The 14,059-nt window shown below is 55.5% G+C and overlaps 1 protein-coding gene across 2 annotated transcripts in view; it reads right to left on the reverse strand.

The window, feature by feature from the left end:
- Positions 1-264: 264 nt before the first annotated feature.
- Positions 265-14,059, reverse strand: part of RSPH9 (radial spoke head component 9) — a 14,485-nt gene continuing 690 nt past the window's right edge. The window contains exons 2-5 of one of the 2 annotated variants that reach the window (XM_045294884.1): positions 10,907-11,072; positions 7,202-7,325; positions 6,638-6,784; positions 265-473 (exon numbers count right to left, since the gene is read on the reverse strand). In XM_045294884.1, coding sequence (XP_045150819.1) covers positions 313-473; positions 6,638-6,784; positions 7,202-7,325; positions 10,907-11,072 — 598 coding nt within the window. In that variant the 3' untranslated portion in view covers positions 265-312. Of the gene's footprint in view, positions 474-6,637; positions 6,785-7,201; positions 7,332-10,906; positions 11,073-14,059 lie in introns of both variants that reach the window. The other variant, XM_004710791.3, reaches the window with a different exon arrangement.

Below are 14,059 nucleotides of genomic sequence, written 5' to 3' on the forward strand. Positions count from 1 at the left end.
GTGTCTTGTGAGGGACACCCTCTTGTCAGCTAACTGGGGGACTGCAAGGAGGAGCAGCCAGGTTGGGGTGCTTGGCCTGTGTGCAGCTCCCCTCTGAGGGCCCCGAGTATCACTGCAGCCACTCTCACACACCGGCTGTCAGCATCTCTCATCAGCAGGATTGGGCCTCTGCCTGCGCTACACTGGGGCCCAGCTCTCCTCAAAAACTGGGTACCAGCAGGAGGGGGGCGAGCAGAACAGACAGAGCCAGGTCACGCAAGTTTGTGAAATCGCATTTACACTCGACATCACGCTCCCTGGGCGACCCCCACCCTACAACATGAAGGGCAGGTCTATGTTCTTCTCCCCGGTGCCCACGTAGATGTAGCCGTAGTTCTTGGTGTAGGGGGCGTGGAAGAAGGTGAGGCCCGGCCAGAGCAGGCTGCGCAGCACCACCAGGGCATTGCCCCGCTCCATCTGGATGCTCCAGGAACCTGCAGAGAGGTACCAGGAAGGCCTGGCCTGAGGAGCCTGGCTCTGCCGCTCTGCAGAGGCCAGCCCCGGGACAGGGAGCCCATTTAATTGTCGCGGCACCGTCCTCCCAGTTGGCTTGTAGCCATTTCACTGCTCGTTAAGCTGTCCTCCTGAGGGAGGGCCACAGAAACGAAGGGCGGGAGACGCACTCCAGTCCTTTCTGTTCTGTCAGCAAGTCTTCGTGAACACTGCAGCGGGGAGGCGGCAGAGGCCCTAGATGTAGCCTGGCCCCTTTGCTCGCCTCCCACCCTCCGCCCCAGCCACTTTTGCCATCTCCCCAACCCTAGGAGCCCTCGGCCCCAAGATGGATGAGGAGTTTGGCCACTTGAGGCCGCCCAGCTCAATGGCCCTTGCTGGCAGCTCAGGACTGGGCGCCACCCTGCCCTCAGTGGAGGGGACCCTGGGGCTGTAGCTAATGAGCCTTTGTGCTCCCTGGGTTCTGCCCTGGTTTTCCTTCCCCAGACGGGAGACGGGCCTGGGGCTGAGCTGTGCTGCCGCGAGGACTTGGCCGGAAGGGTCTGATCCAGCTCCAGAACCCAGGGCGGGCGGAGCCGCTGTGTGGGAGGAGGGAGCCTGGGAAGATCTCCTCTGGACGCAGATCTGGAGCTTCTATTCCCCTGCGCACCGAGGCCTCTCCCCACCCAGCCCGGCTCCACGCCGCCTGCCAGGACGGCTAATGCTTTGAAGGTTGTGGTGCTGGACCAGCCAGCGCCACACTGAGGGCTGCAGGCAGGCCTTCATCAGCTGCCAGGTCAGCCCTGTTGCTTGGCTCCTGCCGCCCCAGCTTCCCACGGGCTTCCCCCAACAACAGCCCACCCTGGTCACTCCACACCCTGTGTTCGAGAGGCCTGACCACTGGGAACCCTGGCCCTGCTCAGCATGTAGTCCGTCACTTGCCCTTGTCCACAGCCAGAGCTCTGGGAGCGTAGAGGCCAGCCGCCAGCCCTGCTCAGAGAGGGGCCCTCAAGCCCACCTCAACACTGCGAGGGTGATGCAGATGCCACGGCTCCCCAGGCCCTCACAGCCCAGCAGTCGGGAGTGAGGAGGCATTGCCCCAGGTCTCAGAACTTTGGGTCGGCCCATTGGAGATCTAGAAGGCCTAGCCTAGCCTTCCAATCCCCGCCTCGGAACAATGGGGCTGGGAGCCCGAGGGAGCAGGCTCTCCAGGCACTGGGCAGCCTTTGCCAGAGCATGGGCTCTATAAGGGACCCCTCTGCAGCGCTCCCTCAGCCACCCCACCAGAGCCCAAGGCCACTTTCTAGGGACTGCCCCTCCTCGCCAGTGGAGTCCACAGTCACACAGCCCCATCACTTGGGAAGGTCAGGGTCTGCCTTGCTCTTCCCCACACCCAGGGTGGACAGCCAGGCCACCCCCTGGACAAGGGCTGAGTCCCAGCCTGCCCTCACACCAGCTCACCCTAGGAGAGCTGCCTCTCGCTTCCAACCGATGGAGAACAAAGGGAATGTGGCCAGAAGCATAGGACCTCATGGGGGAGGGTGGCCCCGCAGGCCCAGGGTGCTGGCCAAGCTGCTGGCGGCATGTGAGGGCTGCCCTGCCTCCCTCCCTCGCATTCCTGTCACGCTCCCATCCTCCCTGTGTCTCTGGCTCAGCTGGTCGCCCAGGAAACACAGACTCGGCGTGCCAGGAGTCACGTAGCGTCTACCTGGGGAGCTGGGCACTTGCTGTCACCTTCGCCCACTTTCCTGAATGCCACTACTGCACCAACCAGCCCTGCCACTCCCTCGGAGCCTCCTGCAGCCTGGTGTTTCCGCTCACTTTGCCCAAGCCCCCTAAGCCTCTCCTGCTCCCTGGGAGCCAGTCTGCTCCAGACTGCCTGGATTTGGAAGGTGTTGCTGCAGGGGCATGGGCAGGAAGTCCTGGGTCTGATGGGCCTGCAGGTTCGACCCACCTTGTAAGGGTAGGAACCTCAGACTGGGTGCTACATCAAGGAAGGCAGGCAGCATGCAGCAACATGGCTTGGGTGAAATTCGAGAGGGCAAGGGCCTAGCTGGGGACCAGGCTATGCAGAGGCAGCAGGGGGAAGCTGGAACCCCCTCGCGCCTCACACCAGCACCACAGACTACAGAGGGAAAGCCAGGGGTGCTTCCTGTCAATAGAGTGGAACTAGAGTCCTGGGGGCAGGCTTGTGTTTGATGGATGGGGAACCGGCCAGGGTCCACGGTCCAGAAGGTCAAGCACCCATCAGTCAGACCCCAGGGACTGCGGTGGGAGGTGTCTGCACTCCTGCTCCCTGGAGAAGGCTGAACCTTTTCCATCGCCAGCTCCTCCCTCTGCTCCAGTTCCCACTGCACTAAAGGCCCGCCTGGTCGGCCAGGCCCTTTGCTGCCCTCTGCTGTCTCAACTGGGCTATGCCACTGAGCTTCCGCAGATCTCTGCCCCAGCCTGCACAGACCAAAGAGCTGTGCTCCCTGCAGGCTCCCCACACTGTCTCCCTCCTCCTCCCCATTCTGTATGCCCCTCTCTGCTTCCCAGGACACCAGGCACCCCATTTTTAAGGCCCCTGTCACATTCCCTTTCCCATGCGGTTTAATTTGATCTTCCCAAACCACTCTTTTCACCATGGTAGTCCAAATGCCTGGTGTGTAGAAGCTGCTCAGTGACCACTTGCTGATGGGCGTTGAATGCCAGTGTCTACCTAGAAATTTGGTCTCCTGCCTCCTGACCTAGTGTTCCATCGATCTCGTCTGACTGCAGCCCAAGGTCAGAGAAGGAGGGTGCTCCTGCTGTGCCCAGAATGAGGTGATAGCTGGCCCCCAAAGCCACCCACTCCCATCAGATTGCACATCCAAAGTAAGGAACATGGCTCAAGAGAGTGTACATGGCCCAAGAAGTACCTTGCTTTGGCCAAGGCTGTCCCAGGACAGTCTGCTGGTCTGCCTTCACGTAGGCGCGCACACACACACACACACACAGGAGTGACAAGGACAGCCTAGCCACACGGCAATCACCTCAGACCCAGGAAGGACAGGATAGGGAAATCATGCACTTCACCTGGGCAGAAGTCCCATCCCTCCCACCAGGCCTGGTGGCCTAGGAAACCAGCAGCCCTGTAGAACAGCCTGGCCAGCATGGGCCTCCACCTGCCTGGCAGGACAGGCTCTCTGCTGCTCACTCCACTTTCTCACCAGCTCATCAGGAGAGGAGTCTGGGTGTAAAATCAGAGTTTCCTATTCTGCCCACACATGCACACTGCCACCACCGTGCCACACAGCCCCCCTGGCAAGTAATGGCTATGCTGGGCCTCTTGGGGACAGCTCTGGGAATAGGGAGCAGGAGGCCCCCAGGCCTGGGGAGGTGTCCCAAAGTAAGGGCCAGGTGTGCCTTCCCCTTGGACCCATCACATGTAATACCAGGGGCCCAACCCTAGCACAGATTCACTGAGTGGAAATAGGAGGGAAGCCAGCAGCTGGTCCTTCCCCCCCAAGACCCACCATTAGAGCAACATAACTAGGGCCTTAGGCTATTCCAACTCACCAGCCTTCTAGCCCATCTCTCCTACACCCCCAGGACTTGGTCCACAGGTCCCATCAGGATGCAGGGCAGCCCCCCTGAGCTTACAGCTTCCTTCCCCAGGCTGTGAGGGCTCAGCCCTCTGTGGCCTTCACCTCAGTGGCAGTCAGGTAGACCTGCTGAGGTTTCCTTAGGAAGCCATCTGGCCAGGTTTGGTCTTGGCAGCAAAGGCGCTAGCACCCTGTCACCTGCCCTCCATTTCCACCCACTCCCACAGCCCAGGGGAGGCGGCTCCCTGGGGAGCAGGCCCTGCTGAGTCAGTTGCAGCCCCAGCAGGGCATTCCAGCCTCCCAGAATCAGAGGGGCGGGGCAGGCTGCTGCCCTCAGTTGAAGAGGTTGTCTTAGCCTACCCCCTAAACCTCTGGTGCTCAGCCCCCTCCGCTTTCCTGGATCCCTTTATGAAAGGGGATGGGCGACCACCTCAGCTCCCAGCCAGGCTGGGAAAGCAGAGCTAGCTGAGACAAAGGAGATCTGGGTGTGAAATACCCCAGTCCCTGAAAACCCTACTCCCCTCCCCCAGGGTCAGAGCCCCTTTCCAGCCCTCACTGCAGGGTTGGCCATACTCTGGACGGCTTGACTCGGGTGACCCCATGTGGCGGAGGCCAGAATGGCTGTTCCTTGATGGAAGCAGATACTTGAGACCCCTCTTCTGGTTCCCAGGGCAGTGCCCAAACCCACGCCCCCTGCATCAAGTCCATTCCTGTTCGTAGCGGCCCTGTGGGATAGACTAGGACTGCCTGGAGGATTTCCAAGGTGGTGAACTCTTTACAGAAGCAGCCTGCCTCCTCTCTCCCACAGAGTGGCTGATGGGTTTGGACCACTTCAAACAGCCAAGTGCTTCGACCACTGTGCCACCAGGGATTGCAGTAGCTCCCAGATGGCCTCCTGGTCCCTCGTTTGTCCCTGCTCAGTGCACTCTCACAGGCTCCCCCCAGGCCGCTAGCAGCAGCTCCTGCCTTGGCCTTCTCGGTCCTCCCAGGTCTGCCTGGCCCCACGCCAAATCTCTCTTGCCACTAAAAATATTATCAAGAATACTTTGTAGTTCTGTGCCCTTACTATGTATCGAGCACCGTGTTCAGTATGCTGTGTATGTTGACTCTGTATACTTGTTGAATTCTCATAACCATTCCAATCAGGTAGAAAATCTCATTCCCCATAGCTTATAGAAATGAGGAAGCAGAAAGACCAGACTCCTACTCCCCTAAAGAATTAACCGTCTCAGGCACGCACAGGGGCAATTCTACACTGTCCTATAGGGTCACTACCACTCCATGGGAATGAGTTTTCTGTTTTGTTCTGTTTTGAGTGAGGCACAAGGAAACGGAGGTACATGTTTGCAGTCACACACAGCTGGTAAGAGACAAGGCCAGCATTCTGGCCCAGCCTGGTGGACCCAGAGCCCTTGCCTCTAACCTGTGCCGTCCTGAAAGGGCCCTGGTGGTGTCGCATGTCAGCGACTGAAACCCACCCCCGCCATTCCTGGGCGAGAGATGAGGCTGTCTGTGGCCTGCATGCACAGCCTCAGAAACCCTCCCTGTCCTGGGGGGTCGCTAGGAGCTGGTGTGCCTGAGAGCCAGCCCAGTTGGATAGCTCACTGTTCCTCAGAGGTCTGTCTCCCCCTAGTGGTGGGGGTGACTACCGTCCAGCTACCCCCTTTGTAGGTTGAAAAGGAACTCTATCAGCCACCACGGTCAATGCCAGAGGCCTGGAGGTAACGCTCTGACATTCCGTGCCTCTTTGGGCCTCGCTGTCTGCGCCCCGGTTTTCACCTATTGGGTGGGAGTCCACTGAGAGCATCCACTTCATGGGGTGAGGGCGAGGGCGAGGTGAGACACTGAGGGAGAGGGCTGAGCCCAGTGCTGGGCGCACAGGAGGCCCTGCCATGGCTTCTGTGACCTTGTTGCAATGATCACCAGCGCTGCCCTTCTCCTCAGCCGCCCGTTCTCCAACACCAGGTGTGGGGAGGGCGAGAAGACGGTGCTGCGTGAGGGTCTGGGTTTGACCCCTCACATACAGTACAGGCTCCAGGACAAAGCAGCTTCACCTTCGGCACTGCTCAAGGGAGGGAACCGGAACGCCTGGACCACCCGCCTGCTTGGTGCCTGGGTCAGACGGGCTCCGGAGCCCAGGATGGGCTCCAGTGATGTGGATCGCTCCAGAGGCTCCTCCAAAGGTTCCCACTCAGTCCATCAAGACCCGCTTACTGAGCACCAGCCGTGGGTCAAGCACTCCCCCAAACCCAAACCCCGGAATGTAGCTCTGCTCAGTCTGCCCAAGGGCACTTGCAGGAAGTTTCAAGGAGAGCATCCCACCCTGTCTCCATCCACTATTGCTGCGAGGTACTGGCATGCTGACTGCTTGTGGGAGCTTGTGGAAGACGGTCCCATGTTTGTCATCCAGCAGGCATGTACTCACTCCGTGCCCACTGTGACCTGGGCCCGCTACTGTGCTCCAGGGAAGCCTCGTCCTCCAGAGCCGTCAGTGCCCCGCCAGCTCCCACCCAGGCTCCGCGCCCAAGGAGAACAGCAGGAGGCCTGCCCCACTGCCCTGACCCAGGGCCACTTCTGAGGACCTCGAACGAATGGGCCGTTACCTTTGGGGATATCATACTCCAAGGAGTCCATGAAGTCCAAGGAGGGGTCCAAGTCAGCCTTCTCAAGCAAGGTCTTATTCTTCAGCTCAGTTGCTTCCTTGAAGTGAAAATAAGAACCAAGCTTCTTGGCCTCAGACAAGGACAGCCCTAGAAGGAAGAAACCGGTGGGGAGGGCTGGTCAGCTCCCCAGCTCCACAACGCTGTCCTCTCTGCACGGGAACTCCTGGAGGTAAGCACTAACACATGACCAAAGGCAGACGAGGAAGGAGATTCCCACGTTGCCTTCAGCTCAGACTTGGTCCAGAGCCTACAATGAGGAGGGAGGGGGAAACAGGTGGCACAGACCACCCCAGAAGCCCTAGGGGGTGGGTCCGAGCATATGTGCTACCATCCCTCAGGCACAGTCCGATGACTAGGTGGTCCGTGCCAACCACTGATGGCAGGCCACTGGGCACAGCCTCAGCTGGTGACGTGATGACAGGTCTCCCTTCCCTGAGGACATGGCCAGCTGCCCCCTGGGCTCCTGGACGTGTGGGTGGGAAGAGCTCCGCCCCGAGAACTCACCTTCAAAGGTCCGATTGACGTGGGTGGGTCCCAAGGGGGTTTTGAACAGGGCGCCCCGGGGGACCATGGCCACAGCCTTGTCGATCTGGTCCACGACGGACACTAGGCGGGTCTCCTCCTTGACCTGAACCTGAGGGGACAGGAGGCGAGCCCTCTCTGATGTCGATATTGCACTGTGCTCACGGACACGCACGGGCCCCAGAGTCACTGCTGCTCATGCCCGCTTGGCGGAAATCTCATGGGGGCACTTCCCTAATAGGATTCCAAGCTCCCTCCCCGCCCGCTGCCATCAGGTTGACTCTGGCACGCAGCCACCCCGTAGGACAGAGGAGGACTGCCCTTACGGTTTTTGTTTTTTTAATCATTTTATTGGGGCTCTTATCACAATCCCTCCATCCATCCATTGTGTCAAGCACATTTGTACATTGGTTGCCATCATCATTCTCAAACATTTGCTTTCTACTTGAGCCCTTGGTATCAGCTCCTCATTTTTCCCCTCCCTCCCCAACCCTCCCTCCCTCATAAAGTATTATTGTCTTGTCGGTTCTTCGGGTTTTAACAATATGATTGATTGATCATATTTCTGATATTGCCTCAAGTTATTGTTCAGATACAAAATGATTGACAGGAAGGTAAATGGTCTACATTTTAAAACCATGTCAGTGCAGTTAACAGATGTCCCGTGACTGGTTGCTGAATATGGTTTTTAACGCTCAAATTCTGTTTTAGAAAATCGTTTCCTTGGCACACGCTTCATGGCTCTCACAAGTGACTCGTTCCGTCACGTGGGGAGGCTTTGTGCATCATCACGCAGCCATCCCGTTTCAGAAGGCTTTCTTGTTGCATCCATTGTAGGTGGCCCCCCACTGCCCCCTGCCCTGCCCCTAGCTCCCTATCAGTCCAGGTACTCTCGTGACCGATCTGCCTGTCCTGGATTTCACATACAGAAAATCACATAAAACATAAACAGGAAGCAAACAAGTAAAAACCAATGACAACGAGTAAACAAAACAGAGAGAAGCCTCAATCAACAAGAAAGCAGGAAATAGGAAAAACGGAAAACCCTTGGGGGTTTTGAGACTGTAAATCCTTCCGGGATGGACTGTCTCTTCCTTGGCCCTTGGTGCGGCAGGTGCGCTGCATGGTGGGCTCTGGGGCTCTGGGCACTCACCCCGCAGCACTACACTACCGGGGCTCCTGGAGATGCAGTACTTCCAGAACTGCAGTCTGTCCCTCAGCCCCCCAGTGGCTCCCTTCCCAGGAGCCAACCACCACTAACAGTTTCTTATGAACCTTCTAGAGCAGCAGTTCTCAACCTGTGGGTCACAACCCCTTTGGGGGTCGAACGACCCTTTCACAGGGATCACCCGATTCATAACAGTAGCAAAATAATAGTGATGAAGTAGTCATGGAAATAATTTTATGGTTGAGGGTCATCACAGCATGAGGAACTACATTAAAAGGTCACGGCATTAGGAAGGTTGAGAACCACTGTTCTAGAGAAACAGCATCGTGCTGAAATATTGCCTATATCTGTGGGTGGGGAAAAGCATACCAGACGTCACGAAGACCACTCAGAATCCCACCTCCTAAAGCTAATATATCGGCAGGCATTCCTTGTCTGTTTACATCTATGCATATATTGAAAGCAAAATTAGTCACTGTTTAATAACTTCATATCCTGCTCTTGGACTTGCCATTATTCCCCAAGCATCTTCCCAGGTGGTAACATTTTTTTTTCTTTTTTAACATTTTATTAGGGGCTCATACAACTGTTATCCCAATCCATACACACATCAATTGTGTAAAGCACATTTGTACATCGTTTCTCAAAACATTTTCTCTCCATTTAAACCCCCGACATTAGGTCCTCATTTTTCCCCTCCCTCCCCGCTCCCCCCTCCCGCATGAGCCCTTGATAGTTTATAAATGGGTATTTTGTCATATCTTGCCCTGTCCGACGTCTCCCTTCATCCACTTTTCGGTTGTCTGTCCCCCAGGGAGGAGGTCACACACAGTTCCATGTAATCGGTTCCCTCTTTCCTACCCATTCTCCCTTTACCCTCCCTGTTTTGCCACTCACACCACTGGTCCTATAGGGCTCATCCGTCCTGGATTCATTCCCTGTATTTTCAGTTCCCATCTGTACCAGTGTAAGGTGGTAACATTTTTATGTAGATGAAATGTGGTTGGTATCAAGGGACCCTGAGCAATGGAGCTTCTCAGAGATGTTTGGGAGGAAGCAGCACATGACAAGGAAAGCCTGTCACCAGAAGCCCCTCTGAGCCACTGCACCAGCTACTTCCCCGAGCCACCGAGAGGAACCGTCGTCGCAGAGGAGGAGATGGAAACTTATTTACCACGTGCTGGGTGGGGGCTCCGCACCCACCACCTCACTTACTCAATCCACGTCAACCTGCAGAGTCAGCCCTCAAGGGAGCAGGACCAAACGCATATGAAAACTTGAAAGGTCCACACCGTAATAAAAACCTCTTTTTACCAAATGCACCATAAAAAGTTTCTTTAAAAACAAATCCCTGCAAAGTAAAGACATTTCCCTCAGAAAAGAAGCTCAGGGAGGGTTTGCTTGTCAGGTGCCGGGGGTTGAGGTTACAGCTGAGATGTTGCCGCCACCTGCAGACTCTGTGAAGCTAGGCTGGGCTTCAGCTCCAGGTTCCTCTCATGGTAAACCTTGGGCTCCTTACCTGGTGACCTCCCAGTCCCACTTCTAGGAGGTGGCCTTGTAGATAGTGTGCACACACGGGAAGCAATGTGTGAGTACAAGGGAAGTGATGTGTGCACACGAGGGAAACTGTGTACACGTGGAAAACTACACATGGGAGATGATATGTGTAAAGGGGCACTGTTTGGGCGAAAACTCAAAACCCACATGAATCAGACACTGACTACCTAAATTAGGGTCCATTCACACACTGGTGAAGAGAATGAGGAGGCTCTTCAGGCCCATAATAGGCAGATCTGCTTCTTGGAAATATATCGCCACTGGACGGATTACTATTTGCTCAATGAAAAGGGCAAGGCGCAGAAATGCGTCTATGTCACGCGCTACCACTTGTTGCTTCTCCTTTGAACAGGTGAAGAGATCGTGTACAGGGACGTTTTCTGGGGCTTGAATTCTTCCGGAAGTCTCCTCGCACTCCACCTGAGCTCTGGGCAGCACGTGCAGGTGCAGGTTCTAAGGCCACAACTCCAGATTCTGTGTGCTTAACCCCCAGGGCATCCGGGCTCTTTGGATCCTGAGCACACTGAACAGCAAGATCCAAACACACACACACACACACACACACACCAGCAACATTAATGCCCCCCAGAATGAGGGCCCGAGGGCCTGGGTGGGCAGTAGACAGAGATGGCAGGGAAACTGAGTGTGTGGTTGGCTTTGCTGGGATCTTCATTCTATTGAGGTGGTCTGGACCCCAGCCCGCCACATCTTTGGGGTGTGCCTGTATCTGCATGGCCCTGGGCCAGTCCCTTAATCTCTCTAAACTTTAGTTTCCTCCTCGCCCTCTCTGTAAAGTAAGGCACTGCCTTCTTAGAGCTGCAAAACTTAAGAGAGAACACACGGGGCCTGGGCACCAGGGCCCTGACCTGACCAAGGGGGAGGTGTGGCTATGGTTTCTCGGGGGCGGGGTTTCTGTCTGACCGGCCCTCCTCCTCTTCGTCACCCCCTCCCTCTTTACTCACCACCACTTCTTCTTCAAAGGCCTTGTCGGCCTCGGTCACCTTCTGCAGCTCCGTGTGTTCGTACTCATGACTGGGGTCCCCCATGAAGCGCCCGTTCACCATCGATGTCTGCAGCAGCATCTCCTCGGTGGCAGGGGGCAGGAGGCTCCATTCTATGCAGTTCAGGCTGTCAACAACATCCACATCACCCCTGGGATATGACCTCTCTCACCCCCGGGCTTCTGCCTTCTCCTTTCCTTAGGGAGCTGAGCTCAAGAGGAGCTGTTGGGGTCTCAAGGCTGTTCGGAGACCCTCCGAAACCCTAGGTGCTTGCATCACTGTTTGTGAATAGGTGATGTCAAAGCCACTTTCTTTGTGGAACGATCACAAACGTTTCACATCTCTAGGAACTCAAAGAGCTGCTTCCTAGATCTCTGGGATGTAACGTCCTGGGAGAAGTTTCTGGAAGGAAGCTGAACGTTCAGTGGTGTGTTCCTGCATGGCTTGGTCCCTGAACTCTTGCTCAGCCTTCCGAGAGCACAGCCATCGATCTGCCCCCCTTCTCAGGGAAGTGCAGCCCATGCTCAAGGACCGCTCGCTCTTCCTATGAGGTCTTCAGGAGTAAGACCACCAGCCCAGAGCCTGCCCTCTCTCTTACTTCCTGCCAGGAGAGGAAGCAAGGGCCTCCCGCTCCCGTAGCCTGCTCACTGTGTCCCCAGCCTGATCTCCACTGGCTTCTTGCTCTTCCCTCGCCAGAGGATCCTTCTCAACATAAAACTGCTCAGCCTTCAGAACAGCCACACCCAACAAAATCCAAACCCACAGCCATCGGGTGGGCTCCAGGGTTTCCAAAACTGTGCCCTTTTATGAGCGCCTCATCTTTCTCCCACGAAGCAGCTGGTGGGTTTGAACTGTCTTAGCAGCAACCCTCCCTTTTCGAAAATGCCCCTTTCTTTTTCCTAGCCCTCTAATCCCCTTCCTAAACTTGGAACAAAAGTCTCAGAATAAGAATTTGCCTTGTCCGGAAACTTGAGTACACCTATCCCCCCTCAATCTCCTCCTCAGCCCACTACACTGGGATTTCTTCCCCCACCACTCTCAGAAAATGCTTGGGAACAAGTCACCAGTGGGCCCCAAAAGGCACTCAATGCTGGTCCATCTCTGCATCTTTTGACATCCCCTCCTCCCTCTTCCAGTGCCTTAAGCACTTCCAGGGTTCTGTTCTCAGACATTTTTTCTCTCTGCAGTCTCAGCCAGCTGAGTCCCTGGGCTCAACTACTGTCTAGTTGGTGAACAGAATCCAACCACCTCCAAGCAGCCAAGGAGGAGGAAAGAGAGAGAGAAGCCTAGTCTAGCCCTGAATCCAGACTCCTAGCTTACAAAACCCCACTGCTTGCACCCTAGGTCCAGTCGCCATCTCCTCTTATCCAAACAGTGCAGCTGCTTCCACACCCAGTCCCTCTTCAGTCTATCCCCACCCAACAACCAGATTGATCCTGTTCAAACCTAAGGCAGATCATGTCCAGAACCTTCCAGTGGCTTCTCCTTGGAACCAAATACTGGCAATGTCCCAGAAGGTCTTATATAATAGCCTCCCGGCTCCTTACCTCTCTGACCTCGTATCCTGCAATGTTCCTCCGCCTTTCCAACCACACTCATGTATCTATGGGATTCCACAAACTCACCAGGCACATGCTTCCTCAGGGCCTTTGCACTTGCTACATTCTTCTCTCCCTCAGTCCCTTCAGATCTCTTCTCAAATGTCATCTCATCAGTGTGCCTGCCCATTGCTGACCATTCTTTTTAAAACAGTGTCCCATCAGCTATCTTCGCCCAGTACCTGTCAATATGACCCTTTGGAATTAAAGTTTCTTTCCTTGTGTTCATGAGAACATCAAAAATGAGTAGGTCCTGAACTTATCCATTCTGGAACACTCACACACACACAGCAGAAGACAGATGCCATATATGAAGATACATCTACAAGCAACCAAGAAAGCAGGGAGAAGGAGAGACGCTGCCCATGCCCTGAATTCAAACTTCTATCCTACAGAAGTGTGAACTACATTCTCGTTCTTTAAAGTCAAGCACTTGTGGTATTTCTTATAGCAGCACCAGGTAATGAAAACATCATGTAATATACACATGTACTGTCTACCACCCTTACACACACACACATTAATCGAAGCTCCGTGGAGACCACAACTTGGTCTTTTTTTACCATGAAATCCCTGGTGCTTAGATCAACACCTGGCACATAATAGGTGCTCAATTAATGAATGCTAACAGGCTTTTTTTTAAAGAGTCCCAATCTCTTATTTTCAGCCCAAATTTCTCTTCTGCAATCCACACCTGCATTTTGACATGTCCACAGAGTCCTGGTGGGGTAATGGGCCATACCTTGAGCTGCCAGCAGTTGGAGCCCACCAGTCATTTCACAGGGGACAGACAGGACTGTCCACTCCCTTAGAGAAAGCCAAAGGGGCAGTTCTACCCCTTAACGCTTCCCAGCCCCTCCCCTCCATTCGGCCAGCCCCTCCTTCCTTCCCAGCCTTTTAAACTTCTACAAGCTTCTCTATGTTCACCCCCCATCCAGGCCATCCCTCCACTCAGGTCTGAGCAGCCGTTTCTTGCTGAAAAACCCTCCTGATTCCTAGTGCCTACAGGCCCACGTGCAAGGCGCCTGGCCTCTCCATCCGGGCACACATGGCACACTATGCTACCACTGTCTTGTTAACCTACCTGCTCCCCCAAATCCCCCACATCCTCCCGGCCAGCCAGTGCCCACTGAACTACTGCCTCTGCCCTCCTCCTTCCTTTGCCGACACCTCGGCTCACACATCTCAAAGCAAGCCCCTCCTTCAGTAACCTTACTGGCCCTGGGGAAGGTATCCCCTGGGGTGCCTCTGTGGGTAGCTCTGATGTGGTTGTCTCACGTGGCATCGCGATGTAATCGCTGGCTTACGCGTCTGCCTCCCCCAGTGGACAGACTGAAGGCCAGGGTTCGTCTTAGCCCCTCTCTGTAAGCCCGTGTGAGGACGGACACGCAGATAGATACAGCCCTGCCTCCTGAACAGACAGCTCCGCGCCATTGTCGGGGATGCTCACAAGGGGGCCTTGGACGGTCCTAGACGGTCATGTCCAGGGACTGGTCGCTCCATTCCGCGTCCCTTC

This window comes from Echinops telfairi, unplaced genomic scaffold, assembly GCF_000313985.2.
Source record: "Echinops telfairi isolate 266 unplaced genomic scaffold, ASM31398v2 ScPeMD7_3533;HRSCAF=4204_1, whole genome shotgun sequence".
NCBI lineage: Eukaryota > Metazoa > Chordata > Mammalia > Afrosoricida > Tenrecidae > Echinops > Echinops telfairi.